The sequence below is a fragment of the Stegostoma tigrinum genome, chromosome 26 (genome assembly GCF_030684315.1).
Source record: "Stegostoma tigrinum isolate sSteTig4 chromosome 26, sSteTig4.hap1, whole genome shotgun sequence".
NCBI lineage: Eukaryota > Metazoa > Chordata > Chondrichthyes > Orectolobiformes > Stegostomatidae > Stegostoma > Stegostoma tigrinum.
In genome coordinates, this window is record NC_081379.1 from 50,458,433 (window position 1) to 50,483,361 (window position 24,929).

Genomic DNA, 24,929 nt, shown 5'->3' on the forward strand with positions numbered 1-24,929 from the left:
AAAGCACTTCTACTGGCCTGGCTCGTGTAGAGATGTTGAATTTTGCCACGTCTGTCATACACATCAGATGGTAGGGAAGCCACAGACAGTAAAAAATCCAGAGCCTTTGATGCCAATTCACATGTGTAAAGAACCTTCACACAGGTTATGATTGATTGTGCAGGTCCTCTCCCTAAAACCAAAAGTAGGATCCAGTATTTGCTAACCATAATGGATGTTTGTGCCAGACCTCCAGAGGTAATCCATTACGGAATGTCAAGGCAAAAAAATGGTTGCAGAGGAGTTGCTTCATTTCTTTACCCATAATGGATTACTGAGGGAGATTCAATCAGACCAAGGGTCCAATTTTACTACCAAATTATTTAAGAAGGTCATGGATCATTTCGGCATCCAACAGTTTTAAGTCAAGTGCATAACATCCTGAATCCCAGGAAGCATGGAGAAAGATGGCATCAGACCTAAAGACCATACTGAAGGCTTTCCAGGATTGCCCAAATGATCAGGATAAATTTATATCATTTGCTATTAGAGATGCTCCAAATTAATCAATTCAGTTTACTGCATTTGAATTAATGCTCAGACACAAAGTAAGAGGGCCTGTAAAATAAATTGAGGAAAAGTCGATAGGCTCAAAGTCAGAGATCTCACAGTTGGATTATGTATCTGAGGATAGCAAAAGATTAAACAGAGAGACCCATTTGAAGGTGGCACAGCATCTAATGAAGCAAGCAATAAGAAATCGAAAATTTGTAGATTTGCCCAAGGGAATAAAGTATTGGTGTTGCCAGTGGTAGGAGATCACTTCAAAGCAAGGTTTAGTGGTCTCTATCAAATGAGATGTTAAGTCAGGCCAGTTATCTGGTTAAGATGCCAGATAAGAAAAATATTATGTATGTCTTGTGAACATGCTGAAACCTTACCATGACAAGGAAAGAGAAATGGAGAAATCACTATTAATTACTGCCACTGAAAACGAATAATGAGGAAATCCTTAAAGAATGAGATAGCATAGGAAACTATCTGTCCCAGGAATAGAGAACTAAATTAAAAGGGCTTGTGGCAGCACTTTGAGGACATATATAGAATTACAATGGGAAGGACTAATATTATCGTACATGAGGTTGACAAGGGGAGTGCTGTTCTGTCAAAACCACCCCTGCAGGCTTAATCCTCTCCAAGCAACACAGGTACAGAAGGAATTGGAAGTAAAGACATCATTGAACTTCATTCACTTTGACTTGGCTGGTCGATCATGTTGGTTCCCAAACCTGTTGAATGTCAACAATTCTGCATAGATTATTGGAAGGTCAAGTGACCAAAATCAGATTCATACCCAATTGCAAGGCTGGAGGATTTTGTGGAAAAATGTTCATAGAATTCCTACAATGTGGAAACAGGCCCCTCAGCTCAACAAGTCCACACCTACCCTTGGAGCATCCCACCTAGACTCAATCCCCTATAACCCACCTAGTCTTCATGTCCTGGAACTCTATGGGCGATTTAGCATTTCAATAAGTGCTCAAGTGTGAGTGAGCAGTGTTCATCAGATAACAAGGTGTAGAGGTGGATGAACACAGCAGGCCAAGCTTCATCAAAGGTTTTGGGCCTAGACCCTTCTTCAGGGTCTAGGCCTGAAACATCAGCCTTCTTGCTTCTCTGATGCTGCTTGGCCTGCTGTGTCTATCTAGCTTTACACCTTGTTATCTCAGATTCTCCAGCATCTGCCGTTCCTACTATCTTGTGTTCTTCAGATAGCTGACTGGCAAACCCTGCTGCCTGATGTGAACCATCTTTTTCAGATGGAGATGGCTCTAAGACATACAGCTGACGACCAGTCAGCTACCTCTGCCTGTTGTGGTTTGTATATTTTCTTGTCTAAAGTCTCCCATCTATATTACTGCATATTAAACAGGTGAAAATGCTAGATGAATGTGGGACCAGGCTCCACCATTGGCTCAGTAGTTATGACTTGGCAGAGTTTGTTCACTAGCAAGGAACTCACCTCCAGTCTACCTAATGTACATATGCTATCTACAAAGTACAAGTCATGAGCATGAGGGAACACTCCTCACTTGCCTGGATGAGTGCAGCTCTAATAACATGCAAGAAACAGCTCTAACCAGGTTAAACAGCCCACTTGACTCAAACCCCATTAACTAACTAGCATTTTCTCGTCAAACCTGGTGCCCAGTAGCAACTATGTTCTAACTAGATTCACACTAACTCACGAATGCTTCTTTGACAGCATCTTCCAACATGCAACCTCAACCACCACCCAAAAGGCCAATGGTAGCAGATACTTGCAAACACCACCACCTGCTAGTAGCCCTCAAAAGCCATTAACCTCCTGACTTGGAAATATATTGCTCTTCCTTTACTACCACTAGCTTAAAATCCTTGAATTCTCTTCCTAACAGCACTGCAGGCATCCCAACAATTTTCCCTGCAAAGGTTGCAATGGTTCAAGGCAGCTCACCACCACCTTCTAAATGTTATTTAAGGATGGGTATAAGTTGGCCTTGCTACTGATGCCCACATTCAATTTACATGTATTAAAAAGAATGGTCAGAGGGATGCAATCTTCAGTCAAAGAAAATCATTCAAAAATAATCTCCCCTGCCTTCCAACAATTGGCCGTTAAGCTTTTGAACATCAGCATGTTATACACCATTGCTCTGAAGGGCACAGCACTCAATCCGAGTTCTGGGTGTTCCAAAGTCTAGCTGTAGATTTGTGAAGAAGCCTTGTGAGAGTGCGTGTCCTCAAAGCCAGAGAGACAGACATAAAGATGCCTGTAAAGATACACCTCTATAATTATATTAAAAACACCACTTTAAAAGGATTGGCTGAAACTCAAACCCATGCTGAATAACAAGAGCTAGAAATTTAGCTTAGCACGAACAGCAACTTTCATTTCAATGCCTTTGGCTGTTTGCGCATTCCACAAACAAATATGGCTCATCATCACTTAGAGAAACAAAATCATTCACAACCGTTCATAGCTCTCACAGCTGCAGATAGTGATTCACCATCTACAGAGATTCTGAAATGGGCTGGGTGATGTAATAAAGTGAAACAAAGTAACCAGTAGTAGGAATATGACCACTTCATGGCAAATTTTTAAGCAAGATGGTGGCAGAGTAAGATGCTTGGACTGAGCTTGTCGGCTCCATCCGTTTTTATCTTCTTCCCCTGATTTTTTTCCTCTTCCACCCTTCTCCCAGCCTCCGACTCAACACAGACCTAGCAAACTGGCCTGGTGGGGTTGGACTCTCGGCCTAGCATGGTGGTATCTCCGTCCAGCGTGGACATCTGTTCTTGAAGTCATTCCTTGATGTGTGGCTAAGCACTTAAGACAGATTATAATGGTTGAATTTGCAGCTTTTTTTAAAAAAAATTCATTTCTTGCGTTGTGGGCATTGCTGGCTGGGCCAACATTTGTTGCCCGTCCTTAGTTGTCCTTGAGAAGGTGGTGGTGCGCTGCTTTCTTTAACTGCTGCAGTCTACCTGCTCGTGGTTGACCCACAATGCCACAAATCAGGTTTGGAGGGGTATTGAAGGTGGTGGTGTTCCCATATATCTCCTGCCCTTGTCCTTCTAGAAAGAAGTGATCATAGGTTTGAAAAGTGCTGTCTGAAGATCTTTGGTGAATTTCTGCAGTGCATCTTGTAGATAGTACATGCCGCTGCTTTTGAGCATTGGCAGTGGAGGGAGTGGATGTTTGTGGATGCATTGCCAATCAAGCGGGCTGCTTTGTCCCGGATGGTGTCAAGCTTCTTGAGTGTTGTTGGGGCTGCACTCATTTAGGCAAGTGGGGCGTATTCCAACACACTCCTGGCTTGTGCCTTGTAGATGGTGGTCAGGAGGTGAGTTACTTGCCACAGTATTCCTAGTCTCTGACCTACTCTTGTAAGCCACTGCATTTATGTGACGAGTCCAGTCAAGTTTTCGATCGATGTTAACTCCCAGGATAGCGATGATAACACCATTGAATGTCAAGGGGTGGTGGTTAGATTGACTTGTGTTGGTGATGGTCATAGCCTGGCATTTGCATAGCACATTACTTGCCAAGCCTGGATATCGTCCCAGTCTTGTTGCATTTGGACACGGACTTCTTCAGTGTCCGAGGAGTTGGGAATTGCACAATCTTTATTTTCCACTTGAAATGAAGGACATCTGCAATATGTATTTTTTAATCAAATTTTGTATGTTTTATGTCATAGTCTAATTACCACAATGCTTTGTATGTGAATACATAACAATAAAATAAAAATCAAATCATTTGCAACTGCCAAGAACATTTTTGTAAAGTATGAGAAATGAAAATGATTACAATATTATTAAAATTAAGAACTTTATTTAAAAAAACCTTTCTCCAGAAGTGCAATTTGCACCTATACAAAAAACAGATTAAGGCAAGACTCCTGTGCACTGACTGCAGGGATTGGAACTGGATAAGACCGAGTTATCTTAAGGAGCACTGACACTACTGCACCAGTCCTTATACACAGTGTGGGGTCTGCGCCAAGGCCGCTGTGGGGAATGTCTATTCTCTCAGAACTAGCCCTTGATTGCAAGGAACTTCATTATTTGATCGAGGTGGTTGACCAACATTCAGTTACCAAGCTGGAGCTGTGTTTGCAAGACGTCTCATGCGCCTGTAAAGCAAAAATAACATCCCTATAATGACAGTATTCACAGCACACTCAACATATTCTCCCTCTCTCTGTCTCTTGTATAGACATTCCAGAATTCAGATAAACTAATTTAACACTAATTGAAAATATATTTCTGTTCCATCAGTGTTGCTACGTCAAAATTCTGAAATTCTCTTCCTAACAGCACTACAGGTGTCCCCTACACTACAAGGTCTGCGGTGGTTCAAGGCACCACACCATGAAATACTTACCCAGTGGTAGAGAGTTCTACACTCTAACATGATATCATGGTAATGTTATTACCTTATCGACATCCATATGGCCATGGTGGAGTTGGAGTCGGAGTCACAAAATAAAAAAAACTGGCACTGCACTTGTAACACCAATAGAACGGCAGTCTTTCTAGATGTGACTTCTGTCAGAGAACTCATCTGCTCTATCACACAGCTGTACAAACATCCTATTGGAAAAGCAGAAAAGCTCTCATTTGTGCCTGGGCATCCTCAAACTGACATTCTAACGGATTGCTGGGTATATGTTGGATGTATTACTCTTTTCAATACAGAAATAATGGCATTTCAAAAATACGCTAACAACTGTGAAGATTTTAGAGTGGGGGATAGAAGTGTGTTTTCTGAATTCATTCATGCAACATGGATTTCACAAACTGGGCTTGCATTTATTGCACATCTATAGCTGCCCAAAGTGAGAGAGTGAGCTCCAGGATTTTGACCCAATGAAACTGAAGGAATAGCAATATATTTCCAGGTCAGTGTGATATACGTGGCTTGGAGGGAAACTTGCCGGTGAGTATGTTCCTGTGTATTTGCTGCCCTCATCTTTCTGGATGGTAGAGGTAATGGGTTTGGAAGGAGCTTCCAAGTTATTGCAGTGCATCTTGTAGATAGTGTACACTGCCTCCACTACAAATCAATAGTACAGGGAGTCATTATGGCACCAGTCAAGGAGGCTGCTTCACCCTGAATGGTGCTGAGCTTCCAGAATGTTATTGCAGCTGCACTCATTCAGGCAAATGGACAGTATTCTGTCACCTCTGATTTGTGTCTTATAGAATGTGGTCAGGTTCTGGGGAATCAGAAGGTGAGTTACATGTTACAGAATCCCCAGCCAATGACCTTCTTTTATAATCTCAGCACTTTAGTTGACTGAACCAGTTGAGCCTCTGGTCAATGGGCCTCTTCCTTTGCCCCACCTCCCAATACCAGGATGCTGATGATGTGGGACAAGCATGTGTCAATCAGGCAGCACAGGTTAGGATGCGTGCGCACATGCATGGATCGTGTGTCGATGGTGGGATGTGCACTTGATAGGAGTTTGGGAATTTCGGCCCTGATGATATTGACGCACCTTGTGTTTCTATCCTGATCTCGAATCTTCTTCTCCATCTCAGCATCAGTCAGTGTTTCCAGTAGAGGGCACCACTGGTCAGCATCTCCCGTGTTCCTGATTGCAATCTCAACTGTGGGTAGAGGGTTCTCACTGCCACATGGCAAGACAGAATAACGGACATTAGTCACTGGCTACAGAAGTTCAAACAGCCAGCATTGCTGGTAATTGTACTGCAGATAGCCTGTCAAAGCCCCAGAAGGATTTCACACAATGAACTCATGTCTGACTGCAACAGCCATTTTGTATACAGTAGGATTCCATGAAGAATCATGAAATGAATAACTAGTTACATGAGTAACGAATAACAATCTTCAGATTTCATCTCTGACTTGTGCTGATTTGGATCCATGCCCCACACTGGGTGAAGTGGGGGGAAGGGGGCATACCCAGGCTCCATTACTGACCGGGGTTTAGAAGTTTCAGTAAGATCAGGGAAGGTGGTAAAAGAGGGACCGGTGTGGCATTGTTAGTCAAGGACAGTATTACGGTGGCAGAAAGGACGTTTGATGAGGACTCGTCTACTGAGACCATAAGACACAGGAGTGGAAGCAAGGCCATTCGGCCTGTCGAGTCCACTCCGCCATTTAATCATGGCTAATGGGCATTTCAACTCCACTTACCCGCACTCTCCCCATAGCCCTTAATTCCTTGCAAAATCAAGAAATTATCAATCTCTGCCTTGAAGACATTTAACGTCCTGGCCTGCACTGCGCTCTGTGGCAATGAATTCCACAGGCCCACCACTCTCTGGCTGAAGAAATGTCTCTTCATTTCCGGTTTAAAAATTGACCCCCTCTAATTCTAAGGGAGTGCCCACGGGTCCTAGTCTCCCTGCCTAACAGAAACAACCTCCCAGCGTCCACCCTTTCTAAGCTATGCATTATCTTGTATGTTTCTATTAGATCTCCCCTCAACCTTCTAAACTCTAATGAATACAATCCTAGTATCCTCAGCCGTTCATCATACGTTAGGCCTACCATTCCAGGGATCATCCGTGTGAATCTCCGCTGGGCACGCTCCAGTGCCAGTATGTCCTTCCTGAGGTGTGGGCCCCAAAATTGGACACAGTATTCTAAATGGGGCCTAACTAGAGCTTTATAAAGTCTCAGAAGCACATCGCTTTTATATCCCAACCCTGTTGAGATTAGCGACAACATTACATTGACTTTCCTAATCCCGGACTCAACCTGCAAGTTAACCTTTACAGAATCCTGGACTAGCACTCCCAGATCCCTTTGTACTTCAGCTTTATGAATTTTCTCACCATTTATACAATAGTCCATGTCTGTATTCTTTTTTCCCCAAAGTGCAAAACCTCGCATTTGCTCACGTTGAATTTCATCAGCCATTTCCTGGACCGCTCTCCTAAACTGTCCAAATCTTTCTGTAGCATCCCCACCTCCTCAGTACTACCTGCCTGTCCACCTAACTTCGTATCATCGCCAGAATGTCCCCAGTCCCTTCATCCAGATCATTAATGTATAAGGTGAACAGCTGTGGCCCCAACACTGAACCCTGCGGGACACCACTTGTCACTGGTTGCCATTCCGGAAAAAGAGCCTTTTATCCCAACTCTCTGCCTTCTGTCAGACAGCCAATCCTCAATCCAAGCCAGTAGCTCACCTCGAACACCATGGGCCCTCACCTTGCTCAGCAGCCTCCGTGAGGCACCTTATCAAAGGCCTTTTGGAAGTCTAGATAGATAACATCCACTGGGTTTCCCTGATCTAACATACTTGTTACCTCTTCAAAGAATTCTAACAGTTTTGTCAGGCACGACCTCCCCTTACTAAACCCATGCCGACTTGTTCTAATCTGACCCTGCACTTCCAGGAATTTAGAAATCTCATCCTTAACGATGCATTCTAGAATTTTACCAACACACTCAGGTTAGGCTAATCGACCTATAATTTTTCAATCTTTTGCCTTGATTCTTTCTTAAACAAGGCGGTTACAACAGCGATTTTCCAATCATCTGGGACTTTCCCTGACTCCAGTGATTTTTGAAAGATCACAACCAAAGCCTCTGCTATTTTCTCAGCCACCTCCCTCAGAACTCAATGATGTAGCCCATCGGGGCCAGGAGACTTATTAATTTTTAGACCTTTTAGCTTTTCTAGCACTTTCTCTTTTGTAATGCCTACCATACTCAACTCTGCCCCCCGACTCTCCTTAACTGTTGGAATTGTTCCACTGTGAAGACTGACACAAAGTACTTATTAAGTTCTTCAGCTATTCCCTTATCTCCCATCACTAGCCTTCCAGCATCAATTTGGAGCGGCCCAGTGTCTACTTTTACCTTTCATTTGTTTCTTATGTATTGAAAGAAACTTTTACTATCATTTTTAATATTACTGGCTAGCCTACCTTCATATTTGATCCTCTCCTTCCTTATTTTTCTCTTTGTTATCCTCGGTTTGTTTTTGCAGCTTTCCCAATCTTCTTATTTCCCACTGTTCTTGGCCACTTTATAGGCTGTCTCTTTTTCTGTGATACATTTCCTGACGTGCTTCGTCAGCCATGGCTGTCTAAACCCCCCCCCCCCAGATAATCTTTCTTTTCTTTGGTATGAACCTCTGAGGTAGTATGGTCTGAGGTTAGAAACAGGAAAGGTCACCCTGTTGGGAGTTTTGTATAGGCCTTCGATAAGTTCCAGAGATGTACAGGAAAGGATTGCAAAGCTGAGTCTGGATAGGAGCAAAAGTAACAGGGTAGTTGTTATGGGGACTTTAACTTTCCAAATATTAAACGCTATTGTTTGAGTACTTTAGATGGGTCAGTTTTTGTCCAATGTGTGCAGGAGGGTTTCCTGACACAGTGTGCAGATAGGCCAACAAGCGAGGCCGCATTGGATTTGGTACTGGTAATGAACCAGGCCAGATGTTAGATTTGGAGACAGGTGAGCTCTTTGGTGATAGTGACCACAATTTGGTTACGTTTACTTTAGCAATGGAAAGGGATAGGTATATACCGCAGGGCAACAGTTATACCTGGGGAAAAGACAATTATGAGGTGATTAGACAAGATTTAGGATGCATAGGATGGATGAGCAGAGAAATCTCGGTGCCCATGTGCATAGATCCCTGAAAGGTGCCACCCAGCTTGATAGGGTTGTTAGGCAGGTGTACGGTGTGTTAGGTTTTATTGGTAGAGGAACCGAGTTTCGGAGCCATGAGGTCATGTCGCAACTGTACAAAACTCTGGTGCAGCTGCACTTGGAGTACTGCACACAGTTCTGGTCGCTGCATTATAGGAAGGATGTGGAAGCATTGGAAAGGGTGCAGAGGAGATTTACCAGGATGTTGCCTGGTGTGGAGGAAAGGTCTTATGAGGAAAGGATGAGGGACTTGAGGCTGTTTTCGTTACAGAGAAGGAGTAGACTCGCCAACATTAAGGGCATTTAAAAGGTCATTGAATAAACATATGGATGATAGTGGAATAGCATAGGTTAGATGGGCTTCAGATTGGTTTCACAGGTCAGCGCAACATCGAGAGCCGAAGGGTCTGTACTGCGCTGTAATGTTCTGTGCTATGGTGCTGGCTTTCACTGGGAATCTAACATGAGGTGCAGTTCAGTGGCTCCTGCTGGAAGTATGGTGTACAATGTAGACTCTGCGTAGTATATACATTTAAAATAAATTTATTTAAATTTGCTTTCAAGATTTTTGAATAAGTGACATGGATTTTCTGTGAGTCTGCAGTTGATATTAGCTTGCAAATATTTCTGAAAACGTGACAATTTTTTAAAAATCAGTTTTATAGGTCTATTGTTAGAAATAATGAGTTTGTGTGGACTCTGGCAGGTTTTACAATTGAACAAAACAATCAAGCTCCAGTTAGCTGGTCAAGAAAGTTTTTTTTTAAAAGCTTAAGGGAAACACCCATGGCTTAGAGAGAACTTTTAAAGTTTTTTACATCTTGATTTTTGGGAAGTCTTGCAAGGTGGCGGCATATACCAGTGCTCCTGGGGAGAGAAGGATCTAGTGAAGCTAGATTACTTTAGAGTAAAGAGTTAATTTGAGACCAGAAGTGTTGCGATAAAGCCCCAAAGAGGTTAAATAAAGTTGAGCACGTTCAAGCACAAAAATTAACATTCCAGGAAGAAGCCGTCTGCAATACTTTTCTATAAATTAACAAGTAACCTCAATTTAGCAAGGTGTTAAGAGACAATAACTGTGGTGTGAGTACTGTAAGAGTGGTCTTTTGGATACTAAACCACGGTTTTGGATACTATACAAGACTTGTCATTCCTCTTTTCAATTTATAAAAGGTCTGTTTTGAAATTAATGGGATTATACTTTTATCATATGTTTAATAATCTTTGAAATTGTGCTGTATGTGGATACTTTGGTTTATTTTTGTCTTCATTATGTGGCTAATCAACTTTTGTTTTACTGTTGAAACAACATGTACAACACGTTATAATTTGGTCTCTTGCTGAAATATCTTTGTTAAAACAAAAACAAAGCATGATTTATGAGCAAGGTTCCTGTCTGGATCTGAACTGTCCAGTAATAACATAAGCTGGGATCCAACAATTCATGAGATCGCTCTTGAAAGAGCCTCATCTGAAGGTTTTACAAAGCGCGACTCAAGAACGGTCTTACAGAATTTCCAAATTTTAAGAACAGTCCCAATGGATTGGCAGGAATCAAATTTAACTGAGTTATTCAAGATAAAAGCGGGAAAAAAAAATCATATGATGATGCAGAGTCAGTAAGGGTGTGTGAAAGGGACAGCATGTTTGACAAAGTTAATAAAGCTATGAGGTTATAACCAGTGGAGGAGACAAGGACAGGACCAATGGATGTCACATGGATTTTCAAAGCATTCGACAAAATGTTTCACAGAAGTCAGGTTCATGGAACTGCAGGGAACATTCAATTCAGATTGGTTTGTATCTGTTAACCAAAGAAATTGGACCAGGGTAGACCATTCAGTCCCTCAAACCCAGCCAGGGGACAGCAGCAAACAGGAATGAAACTGTGACTCCCTGAGCATGGGAACAGTGAGGGTAAGGGAGGCAACCTATTAACATGAGCAGGGAATTAAGTTAAGAGATATGAAACAAAGTTGGGGTAGTTGATATAGCAGGATGTCACCACTTGTGTCTAGAGTTCTTAATTTCATAAACGAAGGAACGAAAAAGTTGTATATCCAGCTTTGCCGATTATACTGAGTTAGGAGGGACATTAGGTAGGATAAACAGGAACAGAAAATTGCAAAAGGAGATCAGTGTATTAAATAAGAAGCCAAAACTGTTGCCAAAGTATTTCAATGCTGTCAAGTGTGACATCATCCACTTTCGATCCAAGAAAGAGATTGAAGTAATTTTGAACTAGTGAGGAAGTCTGTGGTGGCAGAGGGATCATGTTCAAAGGTCATTAAAAACGTGTCAGCAAGTTTTAAAGACAATTAAAATGTGCCATCCACTGATCTCTACCAAATGCCAGAAGGCCTACCTGAAGGCGTACGTGCGCTGATGCCAGCTAAGCTGACCCCGGATACTGTAGGCGATGGTAGTAACAAACTCCCCTCCAAGACCCAACTCGGAACACAGCTTCAGAGCAAACTTCTCAGGAGAATTCTCCCTCTCGGACATGTCCCACTCAAACTGATCGACCAGCGAGATGTTTCCCACGTGGATGTTCAGCTGCACAAACATATTTCTATTAGTGCTACAGTTCACACAGCCCCTGGCTGTATAAATATCTGGAGATTTTCAGGCTGAGTGCAGGAAGCAGCCAGAGCACTTCCACTGAGAACACAGCCAGTTTTTCAAACACTGGGGATATCACAGGCAGGCTCCCTGTTCTGGGTGACACGTGTGCCTTCTCATGACGTCTGCAAGGGACGGTCACTATCTAGCAACCACACTCCATTGCCATGGATGCCAACCACAGCACCTCGGACTTGTCCTGCCCAGAGTCAGCAGAGACTTGGAGGCAAACCCTGAGATCTTCCCATTTCCAGAATTGCAACTGGCTATGTGCTCACTATAGGAGGTCTAAGCAGACTGTCACTTTGGCAGATCCAGTGAGAACAGGAGAAGTCCATTTCCCATACCCTAGAGTTCCAATAGTATCTTTGCTCTGGAGTTCCTCTTGCGTGAGATGATCATTTTCAGTAGGTTTTCCATATCAGTGAGCTGATGCAAACTCAACTGGAGCTGACTGTCATGCCAACAATTGGCACAGAGCCAGCCAAGCACCATCGATCACCAGTGCTTCCAGCTGGGCTAGGGTAAACCAGGAGTTGGACATAAGCATTCAGAGCTGTGCTGGGGGGCAGGGGGGTGAAATAACCTGAAATAAAATGCATTAGGTCCATGATTGAAACAGAGTTGCAACAAAAACAAAAACGGCTGAAAAAACACAGGTCTGATAGCCTGTTTGGAGAGAGAAATTGTGTTAACTTTTCAGGTTCAGTGACCCTTCTTCAAAACTGGTTCATGGACCCGAAATGTTAAGTCAGGTTCTCTCTGCTTTCTTGCCACAGATGCTCTTAGCCCTGCCGGGATTTCCTATCAATTTCTGTTTTTGTTTTGATTTCTAGCACCTACAATTCTTTGGCTTTTTTGAAACAAAGTCGAGTTGGCCCTTCCACCAGATGTCAATCAAAATTAAATTAAATATCGCAGTTGCACAACAGCTTCAATCGTTGCTCCATGTGGTACCTCATTTCAAACCATAACTGCCAGTGACAGCACACTGTTTGGACAAAAGGAAATTCTATCGCAACTGAGCCTAATCTCACCGTCTCCCAGATTTTACAGGAGTGGGAAGAAAATGAATGAGAGCATCTATCTACCTGGATTTACTCTGCTTTCATTCAACAGTAGATTGTTATGCACGGTGAAGAACTCACCTTAATGATGACTCTCTGATCAGACTGATCCTCTAGTATACTGTCTGTTGGGTAGGAGTCAATCTGTTGGCGAATTGCTGAGGCAATGGCAGGGACAAAGGTCAAAGGATTCAAATCGAGGTCATCACACAAAATCTCTGCAAACATCTCTGGGGTCATCAACTTTTCTGTAAAAGTTGGTGAGAAACTGACTGTGAACAGGAAACGTAATGCACAATTACAGCAGACACAACAATAAACTGAAGGCTTGAATAACTCAGTTCCACTGGTGCTCCACATGTACTCAGAGATTGTTATTATTATTTACATACTATACACTAGGGTGTCAGTTGTGATTAAGTCTTGTGTCAGAAGGTCCTGGTTTCAGTCCCATTTCTCGCATACAAGCAAATTCACCCAATAATAGAAATGCTGTCGATGATACCATCTTGGCTGTCAGTGGGGAGTTTGCATGCTCCCACACGTTCGTGAGTTTCCCCTCCAGGTGCTCCGGTTTCCTTCCACAGTCCGAAGATGTGCAAGTGAGGTGGATTGGTTAGGCTAAATTCCCATATTGTCCAGGGTTGTGGAGGTTAGGTGGGAACTGCAGGGTCACCCAGAGAATGGTGGGGATCTGGAATGCACTGCCTGGGAGGGTAGTTGATATGGGTAATCTTTATAAGTACCTGGATGAATACTTGAAGTATCATAGCATTCAAGGCTATGGGTCTAATGCAGGAAGTTGGGAGTAGTGTAGTTAAGTATTTTTTGGCAGTACAGAGTTGATGGGCTAAAGGGTCTCCTCTATACTGAAGATGATGCTCTCAATGTTAATTTGTTCAAGTATACTACAGACCCCTTCCTGATTTCTATACCTACTTCATCCTTCTCTATAGTAAATACAAATGCAAAGTATTCGTTAAAAACTCAGCTATGTTTTCCAGAACCTGATCCCTAATCGGGTCTACTCTTTTCCTGATTATTCTCTTGTTCCTAAGATTTTCCAGAATAGCACTCGACAGTTTTTTTTAAATCATACCTCTCAATCACTCCTCTGCACTTTCTATAACTCCTCTACAGCTTTGATATTTTCAGCTCTATGTATCTTCCATAAACTTCCTTTTCTCCCCCCAATCCAACAATGTATATCCCTTGACATCCAGGATTGAGCTTAACATTAGGTCCAGCATCATCCCCTCACCTGTAGGGATTTTCTATGTGTTGGTTTGAAAAAGTTATCTTGGATACATTTTAAGTATTCCATCCGCTCAAAGTATTCTACATTTTTGTCTATCCCAGATAACATTGGGCAAGTTGAAATCCTCCATTATTTTTACACTTCTCATTATATAGTAATTTACTGCTAGGTGGTCACTCTGCAGGCCAAGACTCCACAGACAGGGAGGGAATGGTGGTCCACTAGGCAGAGTACAAGGTCTAGGAAGGCAGTTGCCAATCCCCCACAATTTAGACATATAACTTTGGATACAACTTTGGGGGAATGCCTCTCAGAGGAAAGTAGCAACAGTCTGCTGCATGAGAGAGGAGGAATAAATGTGGGAAGGCAATAATATTAGGGGATTTATTTGTAAGAGATAGATGCTTCTGTGAATGCAAGGCTCCAGGATAGCAAGTTGCCTCCAGATGCTAGGACCCAAATTGTCTCAGAGATGATACAGAAAATTCTGGCGTGGAAGTGGTCACGGTACACAACATTGGGAATGGATGAGGGCCTAAAAGCAGAATGTTGGGAGTCAGTAAGCAAATTAAAAAGTCAAACCTCAGGGACAGTGATCTTAGATTTGCTACCAGTGCCACATGCTTTTTGGGAACAGAAACAGTAGATATATCAGATGACAATATGGCCAGAAAGGTGATTCAAGGGCGAGTGTTTTATATTTCTTAGACACTGGAAATCTATGGAGAGAGCTGGGACAAGCTGAATGGATTGTACCTAGGCTAAACAAGACGTGATGACGCAGGAGGAATATTCACAAGTACAGCTGGGAAGGGTTTAAAATTGAAATGGCAGAGTGACGGGAACCCAAACAGAAAGACACAAAAGGGGGAAACAGGGCAAAAACGAGACAGAATGGTAAAAAGAAAAGATAGGCAAAAGATTCAAGGGCAAGAAGTAAACAGGGCTACGGAGCAAACTATTCCAAACATGACTCAGAATGTTAAAAAGACAAATCTCAAAGACTTGTCTCTTAAGAAGCAGAGCATTTGCAATAAAATGGATGAATTAGTTGCATGAATAGATATAAATGGCTATGATATGACAGGAGTTACAGAGACCTGGCAGGGTGACCATGGATGGGATTGAATATCCAATAGTATTTGGTTTTTAGGAAGGACAGTCAGAGGAAAAGGAAGTGGGGCAGCATCACTGGTTAAAGAGCATTTACACAATAGCGAGGATTGATATTAGCTCTACTGTGAGAGTAGAGTTTAGAAACACCAATGGGCAGAAAATGATAGACGGAATTGTACATAAAGCTACAAATTGTTATAATACTGGAGAAGGCATGAAAGATGAAATGAAGGATGCAAGCAATAAAAGGTACAGCTTTAATTAACAGTGAAATTAATCTGCATGTACATTAGGCAAATCAAATCAGTAACAATACCCGCAGAAGAGGAAGTCCTGGCGGGTATATGGGATGGTTTTCTAGATCAATACCTGTTGTCTCATTTATATTAATCCACGGTATTTCTCCTCCCAGTTATGAGGCTTACCTGAATTGAGGTTTGTCAAACAACTGAATCTTTCAGGCCACTTCTAATTGGTTTCTCTTGGTATTTTCATTATTAGGTCCTCTTTACTTTTAATTGGGCAGTGAATTCCAGGCACCCACAATCCTCTGTACAAAAAAAAGTCCTTTTCCTCATGTCCCTCTAATCTTTCTGCCATTTAGGTTGAATTTATAACTCCCAGGTTTTGAATTCTCTGCCAGGTTCCTCCTCCTTACTGTATCAATAGTCTTCACAATTTTGCGTACCTCAATCATGACACCTACCAGTCTTTTCTGTTCCAAGGAAAACACTGCAATCTCTCCACGTAGCTACAACTCTCCAGCCCTGGCAACATCTAGAAAATCTTCTCTGCACTCTCTCTAGAGCAATTACATCCCATCTGTAATGTGGTGACCAGAACTGCACAATACTCCAGCTGTGGTCTCATCAATGTCTCATACAGCTTCATCATTATATCCCTACTTTGATGTACTCGGTACATCTGTCAATGAAGGACAGCATTCTATATGGCTTCTATACAACTGTATCTATCTGTACTGCTACCTTTAGGGATCTGTGCACTTACAGCCAAGATCTCGCACTTCATGTACCCATCTCAGTACATAACGTCCCCTTTTTGTTTTCAGGTTCTACCCTCCAAAATGGACTAATTTGAGGAACCTCAAAGGGTTTCAAGGGTTGAAGAGAAGGATTTTTTTGTTAAAACACTTTGTAATACAAATACCTAGAAAGAACTGCCTGGAACGACAGAGGAATCAAATAACCTGAAGGAAATATTTGTAAGGTAGGATGTAAAATGAACTGTACAGAGTTAGTACAGTTATGATTGCTTGAAGCCCCTGTACTGTATCATTCTACTATTCTAGGGCTGCCCAGTAGGTTATCTCCCTTGTCTAGATGCTTCCTCTGTTCATATCAGTTTAGCCCTGGATTATACTTGTGAACTAAAGGATGCCTATCCACTGGATCAGAAGCCTGAACCAGCATGGCCCAGATGTATTCTATGTCTCATAGCAATGGGGAGACTGGAGGTGTTTCCAATACTGCTTCTTACCATTCATGTTCCATGTGAAGGCATCCCTCAGCTTCTGTCCATCTATCTCCATGTCAAGGCGGATAGGAACAAGCACCTCTGCCTGAGATGCATTTTCATGGATTACTGCTGGGTCATGGTCATCAAAGCTGAGTGAGAAAGATGTAAAGAATTAAAAGTGATCTCATTAATACCCACCAACACCTATATTCTGTTGCAGATCTGTGACCATGATCAATGTTCAATTATTGCCTAGAACCATATCATAGGTCACTGCTAAAGAAAATGAAGCTAATTCAACACATTCTTACAGGAAACATCTAGCTGGTCTAGCAGCATCTATGGAGACAGAATCAAATTAACATTTCAGTTCATTGTGACCCTGATTCAGAACTAGACATCTAGGGTTAATTCAAACCTAGCAATGGTGCAAGAAAGAAGAAACGGTTCATGACAGGATATAAATCAGGAAAAATTGAATGATACAGAAATGATGAGACAAGGCAAAAATAATCATTGAACAAGAAACAAAAGGTCAGTCTAGAAAAGATATAAATGGTCAAAGCCATTAGTCTCAAGCGGGTCTGAAATTCAAAATAGAGGTGAGGCAATTTTCTGAATTTCAGTTCAAGGTTGAGGCTGAAAGTTTGGAAAGAGCCTAATAACTAACTCAACAATCAAAAGAAGAGCTGATATTCTTCAAACTTACATGAAGCTTTACTGAGCAGTGTGAGAAATCTTCAGCAGAGCAGTCAGAATGGGACTGGAGCACAGAATTCAAAACACTCAGACAACAGAAATGTTCCACATAACCAATCAGCCAGTGGACACCATTAACATATAGAAAATACAGTACACCAAATTAGAGATACAAGTACAACACTCTTTCACCTGTAAGGTGAAGTGACAGGAGTAAAAGGGTAGGTGTAACCAGGAGACTGTAAAGGAATGACTCCTTGAGAATTTTAGGAGGTGAAGAAGTGTTGGTCATAATACTGGAGGTGGCTGAAGTGGAAGATGGCGATCTAGGCCAATGGGTTGGAAGGTGAGGAACAGGAGAGTCCATTTTTTCACACTTCTCAACCCTTCCCGGCTTTCCCAGAACCGAGAGTTGGACACAGTTGTGAGCCCTATCAATCACTGTGAAGGAGTCCTCAACTGAGGAAAAAGGATGATCAAAAATGTGCTAATGTGAAAATGTAACTGAGAATAAAGATGCAACAGAGAGAAACTGAGAGAGAATGGAACCGAGTACTATATCTATGGGAAAAGGGATGGGAGGGAGTACAATCAATATTGGCAAGGTTCTCAGTGAATTAGAAGTAGGTGCTGATTTGACAACAGAGGTAGAGAAAGCAAAAATGAAGGGAAGGAGTCCAGGCACAAATTTATTTTCCTCCCGTAATTTTCTTCCAGGGCTACTTTTTATTGTCAGGGTCTCCTCTTTCATTCTCACTAACTCACTTATTTAGGTAACACAGTCAGGTAGTAAAAACTTCCAGCATTTATGTTAACACGTGGGATATTTGAATCGTATAGAAACAGAATTAGAAGAGTTCATCACCATCCTCAATAATCAGCCTTCAGTTAAACACAAAGCTACACGGGGCAGCTCTAATTTCTAAAGCACTACAGTATTTAAGTTGAGATCTTAAACACACAGGAACAGAGTGCTGGAGAAACTCTGCTTGTCTGGAAGCATCTATGGAGAGAAAACAGAGTTAACACTGAATCTGGTGAAGTTATCCACAGACCATTGAGGTCATTAGCAGCTGACATGCTCAAAGCTGATGCATATAGTTACAACTACAAGTGCATTTTGGAGCTCAATCTCAAATTTAAACCTAACAACTGACAGCCTTCACTCCAATAGAAGCAGTCAACAGATTTATCTTTTAGATGAATTATATGTTTCCAGCAGATCAAAAGCTAAAGATTCCACAATCATTTGAAACAAATTCATTATCTTAGCAATTTCAAGATTTCCTGGCTCCTAGTTAGAGTATTCTTTTATTGTCAACCCCTTTCAATCCCATTCCTTCTCCCTCAGCCCTCCCTTTCCTGCTTCCTACACCGTGGCCTCCACGTCACAGCTACCTGTCTACACACCAGCCTCCACTTTACCACCTCAAAGTCTCCCTACTCTTCCGCACCCCCCCCTTTCCTTTCACCCTCTTCAGCCTCAACCCCCTGTCATCTATACCCTTCAGCTCCTTTTTCTTGCCTTTTGCATTCTGCCACCATGCCCTTACGGTCTTTCTACTTTTTCTTCCCTCCTCCATAGGCTTCCCCTTTCTCCACCTCAGGGCGACCTTCCACCCTCCCCCTCCTCACCTGCAGCCACTGCAGAAATACAACTCTCTTCTGCACACAACTTCTTCTGCAGCACTTCCTCCCTTACAGCCTCTTGTTAGATGGTAATTTGTTTCTTTCAATACACAAAGGATGATGACAAATTTCTGAGGACAGCCAAATTTGAAAATGATATTCCCTAGAAGGAGCTCTTTAGCCACTAGGAGGAAGTTATTGATGATCGTTACAGTGATCCAATCTGCAACAGACACCAGGGAGACTCCTCTGTAGTTACAGACAGTGCTTTGGTTAAGGAGTTTTTGACAAGATTCTCTGGCAAGCACTGGCTGCTTCACTGTCCTTCATAGTTTTCACTCTGCACTTGGCGAGGCCATGAGTGGTTGGGCCATAGATAATCTTGACTGGCCTGAAGAAATCACATGTACTTTCATCCATGATGATACACAAGCTATGATCAATACCAAAGGAGCCTGGGTCAAACAAAGCTGTCATCATTTCAACTCTTCAGGCCTAAAACGTAGGCCATTCAACCCATTAAGTCTGCTCCACCTTCAATGAGATCATGGCTGATGTGATAATCTTCATCTCCACTGTTCTGCCTTTTCCTCGTAACCCTCGATTCCCTTACTGATTATAAAACTCTGCCTACCTTAGCACTAAATACACTTCATGACTCAGCTTCAAGATCTCCCTGTGGTAATGAATTCATTACCCTCAGACAAGAAATTCTTCCTCATCTGTTTTAAAATGCAAACTTTACTTTGAGATTATGCATTCTGGTACTAGACTGCCCACTGGGAGAAAACAACATTTTCATATCTATACTGTCAACAGCCCTAAAAACCTATGTTTCCTTAACAATATGTAATGGAACATACGAGGGAGCAAGCTATCCTAGATCTAGTCCTGTGTAATGAGAGGAATAATTAATGATCTCACAGTTAGGGATCCTCTCAGAAGGAGCAATCACAGTATGGTTGAATTTAAGATGGAGCATGAGAACAAAGAACAAAGAAAATTACAGCACAGGAACAGGCCCTTCAGCCCTCCAAGCCTGCGCCGATCGAGATCCTCTGTCTAACCTGTCATCTATTTTCTAAGGGTCTGTGTCCATTTGCTCCCTGCCCATCCATGTACCTGTCCAAATATATCTCAAAAGACGCTAACGTGTCTGCGTCTACCACCTCCGCTGGCAACGCGTTCCAGGCACCCACCGCCCTCTGTGTAAAGAACTTTCCGTGCATATCTCCCTTAAACTTTCCTCCTCTCACTTTGAACTCATGACGCCTAGTAATTGAGTCCCCCACCCTGTCTATACCCCTCGTGATTTTGTAGAGGGTTAAATCCAGTACCTACGTCCTGTACATAAACAAAGGAGACTATGAAGGAATGAGGGGGCAGTTAGCTAAGGTAGAATGGGAGCAAAATCTTTATGGTGGGTCAATTGAGGCACAGTGGAGGACTTTCAAAACGATTTTTCACAGTGCTCAGCCGAAGTATTTTCCAGCGATAAGGAAGAACTGTAGGAAAAGAGAGAGCCTGCCATGGATGTCTAAGGAAATAAAGGAAAGTATCAGATTGAAAAAAAAACACACACAAAAAAGCAAAGAGTAGTGGGAAACTAGGAGACCGGGAAATCTTTAAAAGCTGACAGAAAGCCACAGAAGTTATAAAGAAAAGTAAAATAGATTATGAGAGTAAACTAGCTCAGAATATAAAAACAGACAGCAAAAGTTTCTATAAATATGTAAATCATAAAAGAGTGGCGAAGGTAAACATTGATCCTTTAGAAGATGAGTAGGCCAATTTAATAACTGGGAATGAGGAAATAGCCAAAACATTAAACAGTTATTTTGTGTCAGTCTTCACAGTGGAAGACACAAATAACATGCCAAAAACTACTGGCAAGAAGGTGAGGACCTAGAAACTATCATTATCACTGACGAGGCAGTGCTGGGCAAGCTAATGCGGCTAAAGGCAGACAAGTCTCCTGGCCCTGATGAAATGCATCCTAGGGTACTAATAGAGGTGGTGGGAAAAACAGCAAATGCACTAGTAATTATTTACCAAAATTCACTGGACTCTGAGGTGGTTCTCGCAGATTGGAAAACAGCTAATGTGATGCCACAGTTTAAAAAAGGAAGTAGGCTAAAAGCAGGTAACTATAGGCCAGTTAGCTTAACTTTGGTAGTGGGGAAAATGCTTGAATCTGACATTAAGGGTGTTGTCCCATTGGGAACACCCAGCATGGGTTCATGAAGAGTAGGTCATGTTTAACTAATATGTTGGAATTCTTTGAGGATATTACTTATATGGTGGACAATGGGGAACCTGTGGATGTGGTGTATCTGGATTTCCAGAAGGCATTTGACAAGGTGCCACACCAAAGGCTGCTACATAAGATAAAGTAGCACAGTACTACAGGTAATGTGCTGGCATAGATAGAGGATTGGTTGACCAGTAGAAAGAAAAGAGTAGGGGTAAATGGGTGTTTTTCTAGTTGGCAGTCAGTAGCTATGCTGTGCCTCAGGGTTCAGTGTTCGGACCACCATTGTTTAGAACATAGAACACTACAGTGCAGTACAGGCCCTTCGGCCCTCAATGTTGCGCCAACCTGTGAAACCAAACTGAAACCCATCTAACCTACACTATTCCATTATTACCCATATGTTTATCCAATGACCATTTAAATGCCCTCAAACTTGGCGAGTCTACTACTGTTGCAGGCAAGGCATTCCACGTCCTTACTACTCTGAGTAAAGAACCTACCTCTGACATCTGTCCTATATCTATCACCCTTCAATTTAAAGCTATGTCCACTTCTGCTAGCCATCTCCATCCCAGAAAAAAGGTTCTCACTGTCCACCCTATCTAATCCTCTTATCATCTCGTATGTCTTTATTAGGTCACCTCTTAACCTTCTTTTCTCTCACGAAAACAGCCTCAAATCCCTCAGCCTTTCTGCATAAGACCTTCCCTCCATACCAAGCAACGTGCTGGTAAATCTCCTCTGCACCCCTTCCAATGCTTCCACATCCTTCTTATAATGTGGTGACCAGAACTGTATACAATACTCCAAGCGCGGCCGCACCAGAGTTTTGTAGAGCTGCAACATGACCTCATGGCTCCGAAACTCAATCCCTCTACCAATAAAACCTAACACACCATACGCTTTCTTAACAACCCTAACAACCTGGGTGGCAACTTTCAGGGATCCATGTACATGGACACCGAGACCTCTCCACTCATCCACACTACCAAGAAACTTACCATTAGCCCAGTACTCTGTATTCCTGTTACTCCTTCCAAAGTGGATCACCTCTCACTTTTACGCATTAAACTCTATTTGCCACCTCTCAGCCCAGCTCTGCAGCTTATCTATGTCCCTCTGTAACCTGCAACATTCTTCCGCACTGTCCACAACTCCATCGACTTTAGTGTCATCTGCAAATTTACTGACCTATCCCTCTATGCCCTCATCCAAGTCATTTATAAAAATGACAAACAGCAGTGGCGCCAAAACAGATCCTTGCAGTACAGCAATACTAACTGAACTCCAGGATGAACATTTCCCATCAACCACCACCCTGTCTTCTTCCAACTAGCCAATTTTTGATCCAAACCGCTAAATCACCCTCAATCCCATGACTCAATTTTTCATGCAATAGCCTACCCTGGGGAACATTATCAAACATTTTACTAAAATCTATATATACCACATCAACTGCTTTACCCTCATCCACCTGTTTGGTCACCTTCTCAAAGAACTCAATAAAGTTTGTGAGGCATGACCTACACTTCACAAAACCATGTTGACTATCCCTAATCAAAGAATTTCCTTTCTAGATGATTATAAATCCTATCTCTTATAATCCTTTCCAACACTTTACCCACAGCCGAAGTAAGGCTCACTGGTCTATAATTACCAGGATTGTCCCTCCTTCCCATCCCAAGGGGACAACATTTAGAACATAGAACACAGAACACTATAGCACAGTACAGGCCCTTCGGCCCTCGATGTTGAGCCAACCTATGAAACCACAGTGAAGCTCATCTAACCTACACTATTCCATTATTATCCATATGTTTATCCAATGACCATTTAAATGCCCTCAAACTTGGCGAGTCTACTACTGTTGCAGGCAGGGCATCTCACACCCTTACTACTCTCTGAGTAAAGAATCTACCTCTGACATCTGTCCTACATCTATCACTCCTCAATTTAAAGCTACGTCCCCTCGTTCCAGCTATCTCCATCCAAGGGAAAAGGCTCTCACTGTTCACTCTATCTAATCCTCTGATCGTCTTGTATGTCACTATTAGGTTACCTCTTAACCTCCTCCTAACGAAAACAACCAGGTGTGCTAAGTTCTACCGGAAATTTCTATTTTTGTTTCCGATTTGCAGCATCTGCAGTTCTTTCAGTCTTTAGGACAAGATTCATCACTATCTTCAATACCCTTTAACTAACTGAGGAACACACTACTTCAGTAACAGGATCACATACCTGAGACTAAGCTAGTGATTTACAGGGCAGCAATGATCCCCTGCTCCTGTTTCAGGAACTTAAACAACTGGGGCAGGCATCTCCAATTTGTGAAGCAGTACCACTGGCGATGTATTGGCAAAATTCTTCAAAATGGATACCAAGGTGGTTATACAGCAAGTCCTCTCTCAAGTCAACATGCTTGTACCAAGATGCTGATGACTCTTTATGAGCTCTGTTGGACAGTGGAGTTGTAGAAATACCTGACACCAGACTCTCAAAGCAAATGTTCTAATTGGGACTCAGTTAAGGCAGGAGATTCCCAGATGAGCAGCAGAAATCCTTGAAGAGTGTTCATAAAGCGGGGTCAAACATCCCCATTGTCTCATGGGAGATCCTGGCTTGTGACCCACCAAAATGTAGGAGATACTTTCAGGAAGTCACCAAGCACATCAAGAGACTTTGCCAGGCAGAGGTGAAGCTGAGGCACTCGAGGAACACACAAACCTCCAAAACAACCCATCTACCCATCCTTCAACAGCATTTGACTCAGGCATGACGGAGACTACATAATGCACATTGGATTCTGAGATGATCGACAAATTTATTAAGGAGTGGAAACAAGTCACCTTCAATCCCAGAGGAACTAGCTGCCCTGGTGCATAAAAGAACTTTCCATACCGGTATGCCCTCGTTGCTAATGGCACCATAGTTACAGGCAGATATCAACACGGATGATTAACAATAAACACTACAGACTTCACCCCTTTATAAGCAAGGACTTTCAAGAAGCTATTGGGTCGTCAGCAAAAACTTCTCCGGGATCACTGTGATGATTACTTTCCCCCACCTGCCAGATTAATTAACAATAGGATCATTGTAAAACAATTATTGTTTCAAAAACTTGTCTCCATTTTTGGTGCTATCATCTATTAGTCAGGGGAAAGTAAGCAGATTTCTTTCTCTGAAGGACATTACTAATTTAGTTATGTCAATTCAGATTTCATTCTCATTTTCCCAGTGCCAGCAACATTGACCAGATTAAGGAACTGAGCTTTATAGTTTGCCATAATGGGACATAAACAGGGGAACTTTGGGTGCCTAGTCCAGGATCAGCAACACTGACTCATTGACATAGAGAGCAAAAGACGCTCAGCCCCCGGCAAGGCTGGCAGTAAACTGCAATAATACTTACCAGAGTGGGAATGTCCTTTTCTTGTCCCGGCTCATACGGTTGCGATTTATGGTTGTAGAACAGGGCACAGCATCCAAGTGATGTGAGCTGTTGGGCAGGGTGGGTACCCACTGACTATTGCGCTTTGCCTTGGGCTCTCTGTATTGGAACAAGGGAGTAGAGATACACATGAGATTGCATTGGAGGTGCTCCACGGTCACACCTACAATTTACATTAGACGTCTGTTTAAC

The 24,929-nt window shown here is 42.5% G+C and overlaps 1 protein-coding gene across 4 annotated transcripts in view; it reads right to left on the reverse strand.

Annotated features, from left to right (window-relative positions):
* Window positions 1–4,267: 4,267 nt before the first annotated feature.
* LOC125464318 (SWI/SNF-related matrix-associated actin-dependent regulator of chromatin subfamily B member 1-A) overlaps window positions 4,268–24,929 on the reverse strand; it is a 29,466-nt gene continuing 8,804 nt past the window's right edge. Inside the window, exons 4-9 of one of the 4 annotated variants that reach the window (XM_048556627.2) lie at window positions 24,699–24,836; window positions 16,726–16,853; window positions 12,936–13,126; window positions 11,531–11,721; window positions 6,027–6,158; window positions 4,268–4,658 (exon numbers count right to left, since the gene is read on the reverse strand). In XM_048556627.2, the coding sequence (XP_048412584.1) occupies window positions 4,619–4,658; window positions 6,027–6,158; window positions 11,531–11,721; window positions 12,936–13,126; window positions 16,726–16,853; window positions 24,699–24,836 (820 nt within the window). In that variant the 3' untranslated portion in view covers window positions 4,268–4,618. The remainder of the gene's footprint in view (window positions 4,659–6,026; window positions 6,159–11,530; window positions 11,722–12,935; window positions 13,127–16,725; window positions 16,854–24,698; window positions 24,837–24,929) is intronic. The other 3 variants (XM_048556626.2, XM_048556629.2, XM_048556628.2) reach the window with 3 other exon arrangements.